Raw genomic sequence first — 21,055 nt, forward strand, 5'->3', positions numbered from 1 at the left:
ACTTATATTGCCAACTACTTGAATAATTTTTCGTTGGCAAGATTAGCACTTAGGCATGACATGCCAGCAACAAACGATGACACTACAGATTCAAGTATATTTGAACAAATTATGAAAGACAAGAACTGTAATTTTGACTTCCATAACGTGAGTGTGGAAGAGGTGAACATCTTTTTGTTGTCTATCAACAATGACAAGCTACTGGGGTTTGACAACTTGGAAGGAAAATTACTGCGGAAAATAGCAGACGATATCGTCACTCCTATTTGCCACATCTTCAATTTAAGCCTACTAGAAACTGTGTGCCCTCAGGCCTGGAGGGAAGCAAAAATCATTCCGCTACCTAAGAATAGTGGGTGGAGCGGCAGGTAGCCGACTAGTAACGAAAGGTTGCAAGATCAAATCTGACGAGGTAAAAATCTGACTTTCTACCCCAGAACAAGGCAGTTAACCCACTGTTCCTAGGCCATCATTGAAAATAAGAATTTGTTCTTAACTGACTTGCCTAGTTAAATAAAAGTTAAAAAAAATTTAAAAATGTGATACAACAGTAGCTAAGATGGGGAGAAGTTTGTCCATAATAAAGCACTGCTCTACCTTTTTAACAGCACTATCAACAAGGCAGTTATATAATATAACAAAGAAGAAATTAGGAAAATTGCAAATGGCTCAGAACAAGGCAGCACGACAGGTCCTTGGATGTACACAGAGAGCAAACATCAACATGTCAATCTCTCCTGGCTCAAAGTAGAGGAGAGATTGACTTCATCACTAATTGTATTTGTGAGAAGTATTGACATGTTGAAAGCACCGAGCTGTCTGTTTAAACAACTAGCACACAGCTCAGACACCCATGCGTAACCCACAAGACATGACACTAGAAGACTCCTCACAGTCCACAAGTCCAGCACAGACTATGGGAGGCGCACAGAACTACATAGAGCCATCACTACATCAAACTGTATTCCACATCAGGTAACTGATGCAAGCAGTAGAATAAGATTTTAAAAAACAAAAATATACCTTATGGAACAGCGGGGACTGTGAAGCAACACCAACATAGGCACAGAGACATGCATAGACACATGATAACATACACACTATACAATCACGTGCACATGGATTTTGTATTGTAGATATGTGGTAGAGGAGTAGGGGCCTGAGGGCACACACACAGTGCGTTGTGAAATCTGTTATGTTTTGTAATGTTTAAAAATTATATAACTGCCTTAATTTTGCCAGACCCCAGAAAGAGTAGCTGCTGTCTTGGCAGCAGCTAATGTGGATCCATAAATACAAATGACAAGCAACAGCCTCTGTTTTGTGCAGAAAAACTGGGGTTTTCGATGTGTGAGGGAATAGAGGGCTCAAAAACTGAGATGGAAGAGGGCAAGCTATAGACTGCAGATCCACCATGTTAGAAAGGTCAAACAAGAAGGTCACAGGGGGGAGTGAACCGAACCATAGACTCTGGGCTTAGTCCTAACTCAGCATCCACACTCATTCTTTGTATGTGAGAGAACGCTTTGTCCCCCTTTGGTAACCAAGTGGCCGGGCAATAAAATAGCACCAAAGTAGAGGGGAAGGGAGGCAGGGAGAAAGTAAAAAAGATCATGGAGGAAGTGAGAGACAGGAGAATTATGGAAACAGTAAAAAAGTGATGTTGGGGTGAGGGCTTGTGGAACAATGGCTACCTACTGTGTCATTGTGAGTAATATCCAAACTATAAAAATATATATATATTTGCCTCTCCCCTTCACCATAAGTTTCCACCTAACTGCATTAATTTCTGGTATGCTTCTTTCAGATCATAGCGAAGTCAGTCACAAATTAAATGAGCCATGGGCTCGGCTCCTGCTGCAGATCAAATGTATTTTATAAAGCCCTTTTTACATTTGCAGTTGTCACAAAGTGCTTTACAGACACCCAGCCTAAAATCCCAAATAGCAAGTTATGCAGAGGCAGAAGAAAAGGTAGGAAGGTCACAGGGATGCCAAGGGAGAGGCATCACGACTAGAGGTCGACCAATTAATCGGAATGGCCGATTCAAGTTTTCATAACAATCTGAAATCGGTATAATTTTGAACACCGATTTTTATTTATTTTTTAACACCTTTATTTAACTAGGCAAGTCAGTTAAGAACACATTATTTTCATTGACTGTCAGGATTTGGCCAGGGTTGTTCCGGTTTTTGGTCACTAGATGCCCCCATTGTGCCTTTTGACCTTTTGTTTTCCCTTGATCCCCATTATTATTTGCACCTGTGCCTCGTTTCCCCTGATTGTATTTAAACCCTTTGTTTTCCTCAGTTCTTTGCTCTGTGTTTGTATGTTAGCACCCAGCCCTAGTACTCTTGTTGATCCCGGTAGACTCTCTTGTGGAATTCTGTTTTTTGTTCTTGTTTATTTTTGAGTATCTTTTGAGGCTTTTTTATGCTATACCTTCCACCTTGTGGATTTACCTTTTTGTCTTGGAGGATTACCTTTGTTCTTGTGGAATTCCTTTTGAGGTTGTGGAGTTACATGTTTTCCTGAAGAACACTTTTTACTTCATTAAATACACCGTCTCAAGTACTGCTGTGTCTGCCTCATCTTCTGGGTTCTGCCGACTATTCGTGGCTCAGTTGGTTAAGTGACTGTTTCTCACTCCGGAGACCCGGGTTCGTAACCGGGTCCTGACATTGACAGCCTAGGAACGGTGAATTAACTGCCTTGTACAGGGGCAGAACGACCAATTTTTACCTTGTCAGCTCAGCGATTCAATCTTGCAACCTTACAGTTAACTAGTCCAATGCTCTAACCATCTGCCTCTCATTGCACTCTATGAGGAGCCTGCCTGTTACGCAAATGCAGTAAGAAGCCAAGGTAAATTGCTAGCTAGCATTAAACTTATCTTGTAAAAAAAACAATCAGTCAGAATTACTAGTTAACTACACATGGTTGATGATATTACTGGTTTATCTAGCGTGTCCTGCGTTCCATATAATCGGTGTGGTACGCATTTGCGAAAAAGGACTGTCGTTGCTCCAACGTGTACCTAACCATAAACATCAATGCCTTTCTTAAAATCAATACACTAGTATATATTTTTAAACCTGCATATTTAGTTAATATTGCCTGCTCACATTAATTTCCTATAACTAGGTAAATTGTGTCACTTCTCTTGCAACAGAGTCCAGGTATATGCAGCAGTTTGGGCCGCCTGGCTCATTGCGAACTGTGTGAAGACTATTTCTTCCTAACAAAGTTGCCAAACGGGGAATGATTTAACAAAAGCGCATTTGCGAAAAAAGCAGAAGTGTATATTTTTAAACCTGCATATTTTGCTAAAATAATTCCAGATTAGCAGGCAATATTAACCAGGTGAAATTGTGTCACTTCTCTTGCGTTCATTGCACGCAGAGTCAGGGTATATGCAACAGTTTGGGCCGCCTGGCTCGTTGAACTAATTTGCAAGATTTTTTTCCGTAATTATGACATATCAATGAAGGTTATGAAACTATGGCTGGATGGTCTCAAAATACACTACAACAGCAATGCATTGCGATAACGCATATGAATATGAATTGCTGAGCGCTAATGTGACAAGACAGAGGTGCATGTGTGGTGTTTTGGCAATTAGCATTTGTAATATCTGTGGCTTGTTCACTCCACTGTGTTAATTCAATTTACAGGTCAATTCAATTCTGTTTGCAGGCTAGCTTTTGTCCATATTACATTTTTGAGAGGGACCTTGTAATGTCTCACAAAAGGCCTGGGCTTGAACAACGCACTAAAACACACTCGAGGCAAGAGTGGCACAGAACCCCCTTCTCTCTTGGTCCTAAAAAATAGTCCTGTAAATTGGATTGGTCCATCATATAGGCCGTATTTGATGCAAGAAAATACTGTATGAATCAATAGTTGGTTACATCACATGCCTAACAGGTTGGTTAGTGCCTTTGTTATTTTATCGCGAAAATAGCTAAAGTTCTCTATACAATTCTGCTGGCATGCAAGGCAACAAAACAAGTGCAATAGGATATCTGAAAGCCCCCCTAGCAAAGCTTGAGATAAACCCAGTGTAGTGTGTCTATTCAACACTGATTAACCACAATAATAGTCTGACCTAGCAGCAACCAGAAGCATACCCGAACTAATGACAGAACTTGTGAAAAACCTCGAGGTTGCACAAAACCACACCATAACACAATTCACCACTGTTTTTGACCTTGGTATTATGACCATGGTTTCCTACACTTCCTGACCAAATCGCTGCTCACCATGAACTGGAGATGCAGCTTTCGAGTAACGAGATCAAACAGATTTGAGTAAAGTTGGCAGTAGACCCTATGGAATATAACCGAGGTATTTTTCTGACTGTAAAACAGAGGGAGAGTACATCCCAATTGGCACCCAATGCCCTATAGGCTAGTAGTGAAAAGTAGTGAATGAATCTGGTCGAGCACGTGAGGCAAACTTTGGACCTGAATGTCTTGAATTCATGTTTTTTTATATATAAAAAGTGTAAACGTCATCAAGAGAGCTAATTTAATACAACCGTCTTGGCTAGTAAGGTAGATAGCTAATTAACCCCATCATAACTTAAAATATAGCAACTGTGTAAAGTAACTAGCTAACGTTAGCTAGGAGGCCCATACTAAATACAAATGACTGGGCTGTAGTAACGTTAGTTTGGCTGAACAACCCTCAGCTATTTCATAACGTAATTAAAAGCCACTATCTGCAATTCGTTATAACTAACGTTAGAAGGCTAGCGCTAACTTGACAGCTAAAAACAACACTTCACATGTAGTTAGTAGCTATCAGTTCTAGCTAGCGAACGCGTTATCTAGTTAACTACAACCAGCCAAGTTAGTCGGGATATAGCTAGCTAACGTTAACTTGTTAAGCAAATAATACAGCAGCTTGACGTTCTCAGTAGGTAGTTATTATTAACCTGGCTCAGAATGAGCTCTGACATCTAGATGACGTTAGCTGGTAAGCATAACATTAGCCAACAACGCATGGCACGTTCAAAACGCACTTCAAATGCTAGCCAGTTCACGTCGAAGCCTTTACTATAGCTTGGTAACTAGCTAGCTACCAATACGTCAATCTCAAATAAACTCTACATTGGTATTTGGCGGCTTGCAACTTACACAAGTTGTTTTCACGCAGGAGTGCTTGATTCAGCCTAGCCCATTCCCTCGTCCTGTGCTGGGGCAAACAGGCTGCCGTTAGCGTAGGCTAACTATGTCAAATAATGCGTTTATGCCCCATCTAGCGTCCAAAAGAAGAACTGCGTTTTTTTAATGCAAAGCCAAAGACTTGATATATTGGTCAAAGAAAGCTCCATCACCGTTGCCCGCTATTACGCTCATGGCTCCTTTGAGAAACTTGCCGGATCTTATTGCGATCACATCAACTAGACACAAACGTTCGTAGCCTACTCTCATATCATGTCGTATACAACACAGGCATAGCACACATTGGCCTATCATATGCAGCAGCTAGGCCCAGTATTCTCAAATTGATGATCAAACATACCTGCAACAATTTAACAATCTAACAAATATTATTTCAACAATTAATCTAATTGGCATATCTAATGTAAATAGCAGTAAGCAAATACAACGATAAATGTATCCCACTGTTGTGCTTTTCAGTTGACCCTAGGCCAATGCATAGGGTAATACTACAATTTACCAGGATAGTGCAGTTTAGTCGGTCTCTATGTACTGTACAGTGCCTTCAGAAAGTATTCAAACCACTGTTTCCACATTTTGTTGTGTTACAAAGCGGAATTAAAATTGATGTAATTGTCAATGATCTACAGAAAATACTCTGTAATGTCAAAGTGTAAGAAACATTCTAACGTTTGTAAAAAATACATTTGAAAATGGAATTTGGAACTGTACTTCCTCAGTGGTAGGGAGGCGAGCAGGCCAGAGGTGGATGAACGCAGTGCCCTTGTTTGGGTGTAGGGCCTGATCAGAGCCTGGAGGTACTGAGGTGCCGTTCCCCTCACAGCTCCGTAGGCAAGCACCATGGTCTTGTAGCGGATGCGAGCTTCAACTGGAAGCCAGTGGAGAGAGCGGAGGAGCGGGGTGACGTGAGAGAACTTGGGAAGGTTGAACACCAGACGGGCTGCGGCGTTCTGGATGAGTTGTAGGGGTTTAATGGCACAGGCAGGTAGTCCAGCCAACAGCGAGTTGCAGTAATCCAGACGGGAGATGACAAGTGCCTGGATTAGGACCTGCGCCGCTTCCTGTGTGAGGCAGGGTCGTACTCTGCGGATGTTATAGAGCATGAACCTACAGGAACGGGCCACCGCCTTGATGTTAGTTGAGAACGACAGGGTGTTGTCCAGGATCACGCCAAGGTTCTTAGCGCTCTGGGAGGAGGACACAATGGAGTTGTCAACCGTGATGGCGAGATCATGGAATGGGCAGTCCTTCCCGGGAGGAAGAGCAGCTCCGTCTTGCCGAGGTTCAGCTTGAGGTGGTGATCCGTCATCCACACTGATATGTCTGCCAGACATGCAGAGATGCGAATCGCCACCTGGTCATCAGAAGGGGGAAAGGAGAAGATTAATTGTGTGTCGTCTGCATAGCAATGATAGGAGAGACCATGTGAGGTTATGACAGAGCCAAGTGACTTGGTGTATAGCGAGAATAGGAGAGGGCCTAGAACAGAGCCCTGGGGGACACCAGTGGTGAGAGCGCGTGGTGAGGAGACAGATTCTCGCCACGCCACCTGGTAGGAGCGACCTGTCAGGTAGGACGCAATCCAAGCGTGGGCCGCGCCGGAGATGCCCAACTCGGAGAGGGTGGAGAGGAGGATCTGATGGTTCACAGTATCGAAGGCAGCCGATAGGTCTAGAAGGATGAGAGCAGAGGAGAGAGAGTTAGCTTTAGCAGTGCGGAGCGCCTCCGTGATACAGAGAAGAGCAGTCTCAGTTGAATGACTAGTCTTGAAACCTGACTGATTTGGATCAAGAAGGTCATTCTGAGAGAGATAGCGGGAGAGCTGGCCAAGGACGGCACGTTCAAGAGTTTTGGAGAGAAAAGAAAGAAGGGATACTGGTCTGTAGTTGTTGACATCGGAGGGATCGAGTGTAGGTTTTTTCAGAAGGGGTGCAACTCTCGCTCTCTTGAAGACGGAAGGGACGTAGCCAGCGGTCAGGGATAGTTGATGCCATTCATCCTTATTAGACACCTGAGTCAACATGGCTGCACAAACAAGATGTTCTCATCTATAGTGGAAACATTGTACAGCTGCAGTAGCAGGATGATTTCCAGACATATCTATGGGCCTCCTGCTCTTAGTGTAAGTTGTAAATGGTAGAAAGCATAATGCCATTGCACAACACTCCTAAACCCCTCATTCTAACAACACATCATACTTGTTGTTCTGATGTGTATAATGAGAAGCATCCAGAAGCTGCACTTGATGCATTTATGAAATTGTTTCTTCCAGTTATTGATAAGCATGCATCTACTACAAACATTTTTAAATCACACTTAGTACAAAACTCCAAACTGGTCACACTTTTAACCAGTGGTGTAAAGAAAAATACTTTAAAGTACTACTTAAGTAGTATTTTTTAGGTATCTGTACTTTACTTTACTATTTATATTTTTGGCTATTTTTACTTCACTACATTCCTAAATAAACTTCTTACACAATAATGTACACTTTCCATACATTTTCCCTGACACCCAAAAGTACTTTTCAATGCTTAGTAGCACTCACTCACTTATCAAGAAGACATCCCTGGTCACCCCTACTGCCTCTGATCTGCAGGACTCACTAAACACAAATGCTTAGTTTGTAAATGATGTCTGCATGTTGTAGTGTGCCCCTGGCTATCCGTAAAAAAAATGTTTGTTTTTTTAAACGTTGTGATCTTATTATTATCAATTTTAAATTGATACTTTTACTTTTGATACTTGATACTTTTAGACTTTTACTCAAGTAATATTTTTTTCTTGGTGACTTTCACTTCTACTTGAGTCATTTTCTCTTAATGGATCTTTACTTTTACTCAAGTATGACAATTGTGTACTTTTTCCACCACTGCTTTTAATGCACCCAGTCTTTCATTCATTTGGATTCATTTGGATTGTAAACATCTCTCACAACACAACAATTTATTCAAAATAGGTTTATTGTGAAATATAATGAGAACATTGGTTTAATCACCAAAACACAACATAATTATATATTTTAAATTTAGTTGTTTTAACTACCAGTTAATCCAATAGCAAACAATGCAAGATATGTGTTTTAAATTGCCCTTATAAGTGCTGAAGCAATATGATACAGTATTGTAAATGACAGCAGATTACACAGTTTTCATTCGCCACTTACATTAGCCAACAAAATTGACAGAAAATCTATAATTTCCATAATATCTATCCAATATATAATCAAAGGTGTGATCAATGAAGACATCATCTACAATCATTCATACAAATATAAACTGTATTTTTAAGATATAATTGCAACATGGGTGCAGGTATATGGTCACAAATCAGGGATGGGCCCAAAACCATGCCTGACCCACCTCTGCATGGTGGAACCTGAAACTTTCCCACACAATGATATTGGTGACCCCTTCACCTAGACAGGCCTGTTCAATTTAATCGAGAAACACAATGTGTGCAGCATTTTAGGATTCAAGTAATGGCATAGGTCCTACCACACCATCTTCAGAGATAGCTGTGCACATGGAGATGTTTCCCCCATGTTGACCAGGCACTTGGACGGTCACCTGTTGGCAGATGAGGTTCTGCCCACGGCGCCAAGTTTTGGCCAGGTTGAAGCCTGCTTCATCAACAAAGACATACTTGTGATGGTTCACTGCAGCATCAAGCACCATCACCCTCTAAAAATAATATTTTTACAGTACAGTTCCAATATGATATTGTGAAGTAGCATGTGCATCAAATAGTAACAGAAATACAGTATATAGTGCTGTACCTAAACATAGTCTGCCCGCAGTTGTTTCACCCAGTCATTGTTTGTCTCAAAAGGCACCAGGTAAATTTGTTTCTGAGATACCTGGTGCCTCTTCAACAAGCGAGTGATTGTTGGTAGGCTGATGGATGCCACATTGGCAAAGGTGTCATCATTCTCCTCAATGGCCTGCTTAATTCCGTGCAGCCATATGTCATTCCTGACCCTCACCATTTCCACCACTGTCCACTCCTGCTGGTCGGTCAGCACACAGCCATGGCCACCACCATGGTGTCTTCTGTCAATTCTGAGGGTATAACAGAGTGTACAGTCAATAGATGTGCATGCATTACAATATGTAATTTACTGTAAATGTAATGGTAAAGCACAGTGCACATCCTGCAGACTTACCCCATACATAACATTATTTTGGCGAAATGTTCTCATGATCGAATTGACACCACAGTCTTTTCAGATTGTCATTATTTGAACTAATCTGGCAGCCTCTGCAATGGTAAGGCCTCTGTTTACCACACAGTCATGATTATGGCCCGGACTTCATGACTTCATGAGACAGTTCCTTGCTGTCTGTCTCCCTCTCTCCGATGTCCACCTCTTTGAGGGGGCCCACACCCACCTTTATCACCTCTTTGATGGGGTCCATGCTTGGATTAAGTGATGGTCAACTGTATTTTTGAACAAATGAGGAGTGAATCATATGAAAAGTATTGTGAGTGTTGCATTGTGAAAGGCAATTACTTTATTTGAAAGGTATTTCAAGATGAAACACTCATTATGTTTGGAGAAAAAGCTACTGTGTGATTTTGTGTGTTGTACTTGGTCAATTGTAAAAATGTAAAATACATGTTTAAAAAAATACAAAAAAGCCTTTTTGATGATCTGTTTGGAGTTTTGTATTAAGAGTTGTGACATTTTGTGAAGTTAGTGTGGGTGGCGTGGAGAAATTATTGTTGTCCATCAGTAATGAGAAACCACCTGGTATTGACAACGTAGATGGAAAGCTACTGAGGATGGTAGCAGACTATATTACCACTCCTATTTGTCATATCTTTAATCTGTTTGTCCTCAGACCTGGAGGGAAGCCAAAGTTGTTCCGCTACCCAATAATGGCAAAGCACCCTTTACTGGTTCTAACAGCTGACCAATCAGCTTGCTCCCAACTCTTAGCAAACTTTAGGGAAAAAATGGTGTTTGACCAGATACAATGCTATTTCTCTGTAAACAAATTAACAACAGACGTCCAGCATGCTTATAGAGAAGGGCTCTCAACATGTACTGCACTGACACAAATGACTAATGAAGAAATTGATAATAAGAAGATTGTGAGTGCAGCCTTTGATATTATTGACCATAACCTGTTGTTGAAAAGACATGTGTGTTATGGCTTTTCAACCTCTGCCATATCATGGATTCAGAGCTATCTATCTAATAGAACACCGAGGTTTACTTTATTGGAAGCTTCTCTAATGTTAAACGTGTAAAGTGTGATTGTACGGTACACTTAGCCCTCTCCTCTTTTCTATTTTTACCAATGACCTGCCACTGGCATTAAACAAGGCCTGTCTGTCTACACTGTATATATGCTGATGAATCAACCCTATACGTGTCAGTTTTAGAATGGGTGGCCAGTAATAAACTGGTTCTGAACATCTCTAAAAGTAAGAGCATTGTATTTGGTACAAATCATTCCCCCAATTCTAGAATCTGGTAATGAATGACGTGACTGTTGAGCAAGTTGAGGAGACTAAATTATTTGGTATTACCTTAGATTGTAAACTGTCATGGTCAAACATATTGATTCAATGGTTGTAAATATGGGGAGAGGTCTGCCCAATAAAGAGATGCTCTACTTTTTCTTTTTACATTTAATCATATTAGGGATTAAAACCAGCATAATGGAGACCCTCGATGCACACACAAGGTGAGGGAGCCCTGACAAATTTATGAACCCAGCTAAACACTCACCAATAGTTTCTTGAATGTTATGAGCCTACCAAATCATGCATGCTTATTTATCTGGTATTTTAATATTAACAGTTGCACACCACTAAGGAAAACGGAGTAAAGCATTTATGATCACTACCTGCTTTGCTCAGTTCTTGTTTAGAACCATTTCTTATACTGTACCTTTCAGACTACTATGCTGTTCATGACTGCGTGCCTGCAGTAGTTCAGTCAACACGTGGAAGGGTCATAGTGAAACAGACCAACAACCCAACACTGATGAAGAATCTGTTTGTCCATGGGAATGATCCTGACTCTATCAGCCTGTTCTAGGTAATGGTGCGTCACCTTATCATAAAAATGAATTATTTCATATGCGCTATATATCTTCAACAAACCCCATAAAACAACCCCCCTCTCTGTAGCTCAAATTAACACTTGTTGTGTTTGTGGACAGTCATTTTAATGTGTTCACCGTGTGAACTGGCTACTTTATGACCACAAGCCCAGGTGGGTCATTTCTCACACACATTGAGTATTAAGGGATTTCTCGCATTCAGGATTTTATGGGCGCTATAAGGATGTTTAAAGGCCTGCCTTTAGGTATATAAACTGTCCTGTTTTGGGACTGTGTCATCGTCAAGGGGAAGGTGAAACATGGAGATTGCTACCACTCTTCTTGTTCTTTGCTCTGTGATAGTCTCACACGGAACTCAAGGTAATGTATTCACTTGTACTGCACTGTATATATGTTTTGTTGGTATCGATCTCTCATTGTAAGTGTTGTTTGTTCGTAACAATGGCTTCCATTTGTGTATGATTATAGGGTTGTTGTAACACCTCTGGTGTCTCTCTCTTATGCAAAGGTTCATATTCAATTACTCTTACTTTCTCATTGCAGGTCAGTGGGACACATGGACCACAGCAGGTAAGTTCTGTTGATGAGCTGATTTCTTACCCCAAATAACATATAGTCCTGTCTTTTTGCTTTGTACCAATTTCTAGAAATGACTTAATGAGATGAAGAAAGACTGCACTCCTCAGGGTCAATACAAATGTCAGATGTATTGTGCAATGACCATACGTTTGCAAAGGTTTAATTATTTTCACTAATCTGACACCTTCCCGCACTTTAGCATGTATGTTAGGTGTGCAGTGCAGTAGTAACAGTACTACATGGAAGCTAATGACATTTGTGTTTACAGAACCTTGGAGAACAGTTGACCCATCAGGTATTCCAATCTCTGAATTTTGCTACTATTTCTGAGCTGTGTTTATGTTGCTCTGTTTATCAACAATTTTGATGAACTAACCCATGTTTGTTTATTCCTCTTGTTCGTTAAAATACTTCACTGTATCAACATTCCAATGAATCAACATAGTTTTTTATTGTGTCAGTCGACACTGCCAGTCAGTCTCTGTCGAACTTCTCATTCTTAACGTTGTCACTTTTTGGTTGTTTTGCTCAGGCACCAGTGCCCCATGTGGTGGCTACCTGACTGCATCAAAGGGCCAATTCAACAGCCCCAACTACCCCAGAAACTACCCCAACAATGCCGACTGTACATGGAACATTCAGACCCCATCGGGCAGCCAAATCGTTCAGCTGGAATTCCTCTATGTCAAGTAAGTAGGTTTTGGTTCATGTTTATTCTTAAACTTGGATATGTTAGAAAACCCTCAAAATCCATAATTTGGTCTTTCAAATGATCACCTATCTAGAAAATGATTTGATAAGTGAAAGCAAGTCCAGGACACTAATCAGATCAGTCACCAGAGGTAATAAGTGCTACGTTAGCAGCGTATATTAGGCAGCCACCTCCATTGTACGCCATTCATCTTTCCTGTCTCCGACCACAGTCTTGAGGGTGACTTCAACTGTAAGTATGATTCCATCTCCGTGTACGATGGCTATTCCGCCTACAACCGACTCCTGGGAAAGCTGTGTGGAGGACAAAGCTCAACCTTTTACTCCACCGGAAGTTCAATAACTGTGCGATTCACAAGTGACAGCTCCTCAACGTACAAGGGGTTTCAAGCAGAGTATCGTGTCGTAGGTAAGGAATTGAGATTAAGAAAATATATGTAAAGAGACATTAACTGCATACAGTGCATTCTGAAAGCATTCAGACTCCTTCCCTTTTTCCACATTTTGTTACGTTACAGACTTATTCTGAAATTGATTAACCAAAAGATGTTCAATACCCCATAATGACAAAGTGAAACTGTTTTTTAGAAATCCTTGCAAAGGTATTAAAAATAAAAAAACTGAAATACATGATTTACTTAAGTATTCAGACCCTTTGCTATGAGACTCGAAATTGAGCTCAGGTGCCTCCTGTTTCCATTGATCTACTTTGAGATGCTTCTATAACTTGATAGGAGTCCACCTGTGGTCAATTCAATTGATTGGACATGATTTGGAAAGGTACACACCTGTCTATATAAGGTCCCACAGTTGACAGTGCATGTCAGAGCAAAAACCAAGCCATGAGGTCGAAGGAATTGTCTGTAGTGCTCCGAGACAGGATTGTGTCAAGGCACAGATCTGGGGAAGAGTACCAAAACATGTCTGCAGCAGAAGGACCCCAAGAACACAGTGGCCTCCATCATTCTTAAATGGAACAAGTTTGGAACCACCAAGACTCTTCCTAGAGCTGGCCGCACAGTCAAACTGAGCAATCGGGGGAGAAGAGCCTTGGTCAGGAAGGTGACCAAGAACTCCGATGGTCATTCTGACAGAGCTCCAGAGTTCCTCTGTGGAGATGGGAGAACCTTTCAGAAGGACAACCATCTCTGCCACACTCTACCAATCAGGCCTTTATGGTAGAGTGGCCTGAATGCCAAGCATCACTTCTGGAGGAAACCTGGCACCATCCCTACGGTATAACATAGTGGTGGCAGCATCATGCTGTTGGATGTTTTTCAGCGGTAGGGATTGGTAGGCTAGTCAGGATCAAGGGAAAGATGAATGCACAAAAGTACAGAGATATTCTTGATGACAACCTGCTCCAGAGTGCTCAGACCCTTAGACTGGGGCTAAAGTTCACCTTCCAACAGGACAATGATCCTAAGCACACAGCCAAGCCTACTCAAGAGTGGCTTCGGAACAAGTCTCTGAATGTCCTTGAGTGGTCCAGCCAGAGCCCGGACTTGAACCTGAGCGAACATCTCTGGTGAGACCTGAAAATAGCTGTGCACTGACACTCCCCATCCAACCTGACAGAGCTTGAGAGGATCTGCAGAGAAGAATGGAAGAAACTCCCCAAATATAGGTGTGCCAAGCTTGAAGCGTTATACCCAAGAAGACTTGAGACTGTAATCGCTGTGCTTCAACAAAGGACTGAGTAAAGGGTCTGAATACTTGGGTAAATTATTTCTGTTTTATTTTTAATACATTTGCAAAAAAGTCTAAACCTGTTTTTGCTTTGTCATTATGGGGTATTGTATGTAGATTGATGGGGGGAATGAACAATTTAATACATTTTAGAATAAGGCTTAAAAAAGTTAAGGGGTCTGAATACTTTCCGATTGCACTGTAGGTATTATTTTCCTCCCTGTACTCAAACATTACGCAAACATTTTAACTAAACAAATAATGATACATGCATACAAATGTGCTGATCATTTTAGCAGCTTGTTGGCTTGGTATCATTGCTGAATTATGATCAGTGAACTATGATTTGTCTGTTTGTTTTTCTTGTAGATGGAGGTTCTTGTAGACACAACTGTGGCTATCAGGTTGGCAACTGCTCCTGCTCATATTCCTGTGAATACAGGGGCAACTGTTGCCAGGACTATCAACGTAAGAGCAGGGAGTTAGGATCAAGTTTAGAATATTGTAACAGTGTGTGCTCCTCCCCTGTTAAAATGTTCCCTTCTGTGCCATTTTATCTACTTTGTATAGAGATCTGCTATGACACAACCACAGAACCCAGCACCACAGATGCAGGACCAACAGGTATTTCGTCAGCTGTGTTAGAATTTTACTTTACAGCTAGTGTATTTCAAAGCTTTTTGGAGAGCATGATGAAGATGTAACATAACATCTATTATTATTATTTCACCCTGCTGGTCATCTATGAACATTTGAACATCTTGGCCAAGTTCTGTTATAATCTCCACCCAGCACAACCAGAAAAGGACTGGTTCCTCTCTAGGTTTCTTCCTAGGTTATGTCCTTTCTAGGGAGTTTTTCCTAGCCACCATGCTTCTACACTTGCATTGCTTGCTGGTTGGGGTTTTAGGCCGGGTTTCTGTAAAACCTTCAGTTTTGCCAGTATATAGATTGGTGACCTGAACATGTTGTACATGTTTTAAAGCTTTGGTCTCAGAATTAATGTTACAGCAACTCAGAGTTAGTTTGAAAATTGCCTTCTCTCCTACAGCTCAGCCCTCCTGTAGGTACAACTGTGGTTATACTCTTGGAAGCTGTTCCTGCTCCAGCTCCTGTCAATACTATGGCAACTGTTGCTATGACTACAATGGTACGTGTCCAATACAACAGATAATATTGTATTGAGTGTATGGAACTCCTTTAAACAGAAACAGAACAGAAAACCTGGATTCAAAAAAGACACACACACTACATGTTCATTTAAAAAAATGTATGTCAATTGTACTCTTTTGTCTGTAATGTATTTTTCGTAATGTATCGGTCACCAGTAAGACTAGCTGTCGCCATTGGCGTCGGCTAATGGGGATCCTAATAAATCAAATAATATATGCACTTTAGCAAACATTTTTATCCAAAGCAACTTAGTCGTGCGTCCATAAACTTTACGTATGTGTGGTCCTGGGAAGCAAACAAACAACCCTAGCAATGCAAGCACCATGCTATACCAACTGAGACATACAGGACCAGATAGATCAGATGGGTTCAGGTATTGTCTGAGAAAGAGCACACTACAAAATGTGGATGAAGTCAAGACAAGAACACAAATATCTAACACCAAGACTTGTGTGCTCTTCAATTCTAAAATAAGTATGCAAAGTCTCAGATAATCAGAAAATAATTGTAAAAATGATATTGTAACACTCGTCCTCCATTAAAATGTTCCCTTCTGTGCCATTTTATCTACCTTGTATAGAGATCTGCTATGACACAACCGCAGAACCCAGCACCACAGATGCAGGACCAACAGGTATTTCTTCAGCTGTGTTAGAATTTTACTTTACAGCTAGTGTATTTCAAAGCTTTTTGGAGAGCATGATGAAGATGTAACATAACATCTATTATTATTATTTCACCCTGCTGGTCATCTATGAACATTTGAACATCTTGGCCAAGTTCTGTTATAATCTCCACCCAGCACAACCAGAAAAGGACTGGTTCCTCTCTAGGTTTCTTCCTAGGTTATGTCCTTTCTAGGGAGTTTTTCCTAGCCACCATGCTTCTACACTTGCATTGCTTGCTGTTTGGGGTTTTAGGCCGGGTTTCTGTAAAACCTTCAGTTTTGCCAGTATATAGATTGGTGACCTGAACATGTTGTACATGTTTTAAAGCTTTGGTCTCAGAATTAATGTTACAGCAACTCAGAGTTAGTTTGAAAATTGCCTTCTCTCCTACAGCTCAGCCCTCCTGTAGGTACAACTGTGGTTATACTCTTGGAAGCTGTTCCTGCTCCAGCTCCTGTCAATACTATGGCAACTGTTGCTATGACTACAATGGTACGTGTCCAATACAACAGATAATATTGTATTGAGTGCATGGAACTCCTTTAAACAGAAACAGAACAGAAAACCTGGTTTCAAAAAAGACACACACTACATGTTCATTTAAAAAAATGTATGTCAATTGTACTCTTTTGTCTGTAATGTATTTTTCGTAATGTATCGGTCACCAGTAAGACTAGCTGTCGCCATTGGCGTCGGCTAATGGGGATCCTAATAAATCAAATAATATATGCACTTTAGCAAACATTTTTATCCAAAGCAACTTAGTCGTGCGTCCATAAACTTTACGTATGTGTGGTCCTGGGAAGCAAACAAACAACCCTAGCAATGCAAGCACCATGCTATACCAACTGAGACATACAGGACCAGATAGATCAGATGGGTTCAGGTATTGTCTGAGAAAGAGCACACTACAAAATGTGGATGAAGTCAAGACAAGAACACAAATATCTAACACCAAGACTTGTGTGCTCTTCAATTCTAAAATAAGTATGCAAAGTCTCAGATAATCAGAAAATAATTGTAAAAATGATATTGTAACACTCGTCCTCCATTAAAATGTTCCCCTCTGTGCCATTTTATCTACCTTGTATAGAGATATGCTATGGCACAACCACAGACTCCCTCACCACAGCTGCAGATCCAGCAACAACCGGAGGTATTTCTTCAGCTGTGTTAGAATTGTACTTCACAACTAGTGTAGTTCAACAAAATTAACATATTTTGGTCAAATATTTTTTTTGGGGGGGGGGGTGTCTATGTCCACAGCCACAGGTATTTATCTTCATCTAGCTTGCTGATCTGTGTAAAAAAAAAAAATCTGACAATATTAATAATACGAAAACAATCATCAAATGCTGTTCATGAACTTTGGTCACAAATGAGGTCTGTCCAATACACTAGGTTGGGGTTCCTGTAGATACAGCTGTGGTTCTTATGCCGGTGGTTGCTCCTGCACCTCATCCTGTCGATACAATGGCAATTGCTGTCATGACTACAATGGTATGATGTTAAAGAGCTGTTTATGATTGTTAGTATTTGGGAAGGCTCACATTGTCTATGCTAATGTCCATCCCTATCTTTCCTTCTCACAGATTATTGCCAGAGCACAACATACGAAACTGGTACAACCTCAGGTATTTCTCTCCCAAAACTTACACCCAAATTTGAAAACCCTCAGCTTTGGCATCATCTAGTTTGGTGACCTGTGTAGAAAATGTTGTGCTGTTAATGTTCTCAAGATTCTGTCAAAGAAGTGGTGTTATTGTAAAGTGGTGTTATTATTGCCTCCTGCAGAGGCTTCCTGTAGGTACAACTGTGGTTTCAATCTTGGAAGGTGTTCCTGCTCCAGCTCCTGTCAATACTATGGCAACTGTTGCTATGACTACAACAGTACGTGTCTAATACAGTAGATCAGATGGGTCCAGGTATTATCCGTGAAAGAGCACACTGTAAAGATGGCAAATATGTGGAGAAATTCTGGATAAAAATACAATTCCCTGTTGCCAAGACTTGGGTTGCCCTTCCACTCTAAGTAGACCTATGCAAAATATGTCCCAGCTAATCTGAAAATAATATTGAGTCATACATTCAGTTAAAATGCAGTTGAAGTTTAGCTTTAAAAAAAATCTTCAACAATGAATACCAGACACACTCCCTAAATGACTGTGAGCTTTAAGCACAATTGCATTTACCCAGTTTGGTTTGGATATTGTTAATTCCTATTTTTTTCCCTTCACATAGCGTACTGCCCCACCACCCCACCAGAATCAACAGGTATTAACATTTCCCACATCATCCATTTAAAAAAGGATTTGATCTAATAGGCTGTATAATGACAGAACAATACAAGTAGACATCAATGTGTTGCACAAACGTAACTAACTGAACCTTTCTTGATGACAAATGTGATTTCCTGAAGATTATCTACAGGAAATCACATTTGGTGTCACAAGATGTCTGACTCTTGAATTCCAAATGGATTTTGAGTTTAATTTCTCTTCCCCAGTCTCAGGGACTCACCCCACCTGTGGAGGAAACCTGCATGACTCTGGGTCCATCTCAAGTCCATACTATCCAGAATATTACCATGACAACGCCTACTGTGTCTGGCATCTATCGGCCCCCTCTGGCCAAAGGATCTTCATGTCATTTACTGACCTGGAGTGAGTTAAGATTCCTCTTCAGAAATGGTTCCCTTGATTACCCTGGTTTGTTGCATCTTAATGTAAAAGATTTTAAAATGCTTCACCTTGACACTTCCCTTTGATTAACTATCTGATGGATTTCTATCATTCTGAATGTGCATGAAGACAGATCTTGAAATGGACCGTCCGTATTGACTATGAGTTCACATTTAGACATAATCTATAAGTGTATGCTCTTTGTTGGTTCAGGTTGGAGAACTGCTGCTCTTGTGATTACATCTCTGTGTACGATGGATCGTCTGTGACATCTCAAATGCTAGGCACAATCTGTGACTTAAACAACGACACCTCTTTGGCTGCCTACCACTCCACCTCTAACTACATGACAGTTCTCTTTCGCTCTGACCAATCAGTGGTCAGCAGGGGCTTCAGGGCCATGTTCAGCAGCTCCCTCGCATCAAACCAAGGTAGTCTGATTGATAATTTGGTGAAGTTAAGCAAACACTAAACATTTATTTATTCTGACATTGATATTATAGCTCCGGAGCCTCGGGTTGGTTTTATTTATGTTGTGGTGTTTCAGGTCGAGTGGACTGCTCCTCAGACAACATGAACATAGTGATCCAGAGATCCTACCTGCTCTCAATGGGCTACGATGGTTACAATCTGTACCTGAACGACCAGCATTGTAGACCTCAGGTCAACAGCTACCAGGTGGTGTTCAGCTTCCCAATCAATACCTGTGGTACCCAGCGAAAGGTAAATTAATTCAACAAACGCAAAGTGATTACCAGATTACGTAATGGTATATAAAAAGCTACATAGATATCTAGTGTGCTGCAAACACTGGATATAGTCACATAAACTATCATTCACATTTTCCAATAATTTTCTGTTTCTTGTCCAATAACCTTTTTTTTTATCTCACGCTCTAAACAGTTTGAGAAAGGGAGAGTCGAGTACATCAACGCCGTCCGTGCCTACCGGTCCGACTCAGGCGAGATTACGCGGCAGTCTCATTTTTTGCTGCACGTGGAGTGTCACATGGAGCAGGACACCATGGTCCAGGTTATGTACAAGACCAACGATGAGGGTAACGGTACCATAACAGGCACAGGCAGATTCAACAGCACCATGGCCTTCTTTACAAACAGCAACTTCTACAGTGAGATAACCCAGACTCCATACAAGATTACCCTCAACCAGAACATGTACGTCCAAGTCCGCCTGAGGAGGTCAGACAGCAGTCTACATCTGTTCCTGGACACCTGTGTGGCCTCTCCCTCACCTCATGACTTTCAAACCAGATCATATGACCTGGTGCGCAATGGGTAAGAAACAGGCACTGCTGATCTGACCTGCAGAAATTGTAGGGCCAAGAGATATTGCTGAGAAGGAAAATCTGTGTTTATACATTTTACGGGGTGCTTATTCTTCAAGGACACTCATAGGCTCTTGATTAAAAACATTTGTTTCTGATGCACCCACAGATGTAGGAGGGACCCCACCTACTACTCCTACACCTCTGGTACCAGTAGCTACGCCCGCTTCACCTTCCAGGCTTTCAAGTTCCTGCGAGCCGATGAGTCAGTGTACCTGCAGTGTAAAGTCACCATCTGCCAAGCTTCTGACTACAACTCCCGCTGCCGCCGAGGCTGCCGCACGCGCAAGGCCAGGGACCTGGGATCCTCCCAAGGGAGCCACACCCTGATCCTGGGCCCCATCCAGCTCAAAGGTCAACTCTTAGTAGGGCTATGATGTTATGATTTCTCTAGACGTTACCCTAACCTGTTCGCAAATTTGTATGGCTAATTTGCTGCTAATGTTTGCGTTAGGCTGTTGAAAACACTCAAACAATTAGGAGCAGTGGAGCACTCTGTAATACTGTTCTGAAAATGTTCCGGTATGTATATTATCACTCTGGTTTAGACTGTGCAGACACAAATGTATGCAAAAACAGGTCTTTCTTTTCCCTCCCCAGATCTGGAGAAGCCAGATGAGAAAGTGGCTGAGAAGGAGGAGATCCAGGCTAAGGTGGAACCTTAAGACTAAGCTGACCAGCCTCAACCAACTACTCTAAATCATTAATACTATAATTCTGATTAATTTCACCTGAGGCATTAAAGTAGCCATTAAAGTAGCCAATATTCATATTCACTACTGTACACTATAATCTTGTATCTCTCCTACTTTGGCTAAATGATTAAAAGCATTCAACAGACAATTATTGGTGTCTGACCATCTTATTCCATGTGCTAGCATTGAAATAGATCCAATGTGTGAACTTTTGAATTCTGACTGAATGTCAATTCATAGATACCAAG

At 41.2% G+C, this 21,055-nt stretch overlaps 2 protein-coding genes across 15 annotated transcripts in view; one reads left to right on the top strand and one right to left on the bottom strand.

Annotated features, from left to right (window-relative positions):
* The window catches only part of LOC118399948 (pleckstrin homology domain-containing family A member 1-like), a 65,617-nt gene extending 60,330 nt beyond the window's left edge, over positions 1-5,287 (bottom strand). For 3 of the 12 annotated variants that reach the window (XR_008076795.1, XM_052476081.1, XM_052476061.1), the window contains exon 1: positions 5,142-5,272. The gene's annotated coding sequence lies outside the window, so the exon portion shown is untranslated. Of the gene's footprint in view, positions 1-5,141 lie in introns of all 12 variants that reach the window. The other 9 variants (XM_052476041.1, XM_035796231.2, XM_052476071.1 and 6 more) reach the window with 6 other exon arrangements.
* A 6,225-nt stretch (positions 5,288-11,512) lies between these two features.
* Positions 11,513-20,955, top strand: LOC118399989 (deleted in malignant brain tumors 1 protein-like). 3 transcript variants are annotated; one of them, XM_052476082.1, is made up of 21 exons: positions 11,513-11,626; positions 11,810-11,836; positions 12,114-12,140; positions 12,378-12,534; positions 12,769-12,965; positions 14,615-14,713; positions 14,816-14,869; positions 15,297-15,395; positions 15,999-16,052; positions 16,480-16,578; positions 17,180-17,242; positions 17,488-17,586; positions 17,679-17,720; positions 17,881-17,976; positions 18,328-18,360; positions 18,593-18,749; positions 18,981-19,198; positions 19,315-19,490; positions 19,671-20,062; positions 20,222-20,466; positions 20,713-20,955. In XM_052476082.1, the coding sequence occupies exons 1-21, from the start codon at positions 11,566-11,568 to the stop codon at positions 20,775-20,777; spliced, it is 2,460 nt and encodes an 819-aa protein (XP_052332042.1). In that variant the 5' UTR covers positions 11,513-11,565; the 3' UTR covers positions 20,778-20,955. The 3 variants fall into 3 exon arrangements, with proteins under 3 accessions (XP_052332042.1, XP_035652196.1, XP_052332044.1); XM_035796303.2 differs by lacking the exons at positions 15,999-16,052; positions 16,480-16,578; XM_052476084.1 differs by lacking the exons at positions 15,297-15,395; positions 15,999-16,052.
* The last annotated feature ends 100 nt before the right edge of the window (positions 20,956-21,055 follow it).

Source organism: Oncorhynchus keta, chromosome 2 (genome assembly GCF_023373465.1).
Source record: "Oncorhynchus keta strain PuntledgeMale-10-30-2019 chromosome 2, Oket_V2, whole genome shotgun sequence".
Taxonomy (NCBI): domain Eukaryota; kingdom Metazoa; phylum Chordata; class Actinopteri; order Salmoniformes; family Salmonidae; genus Oncorhynchus; species Oncorhynchus keta.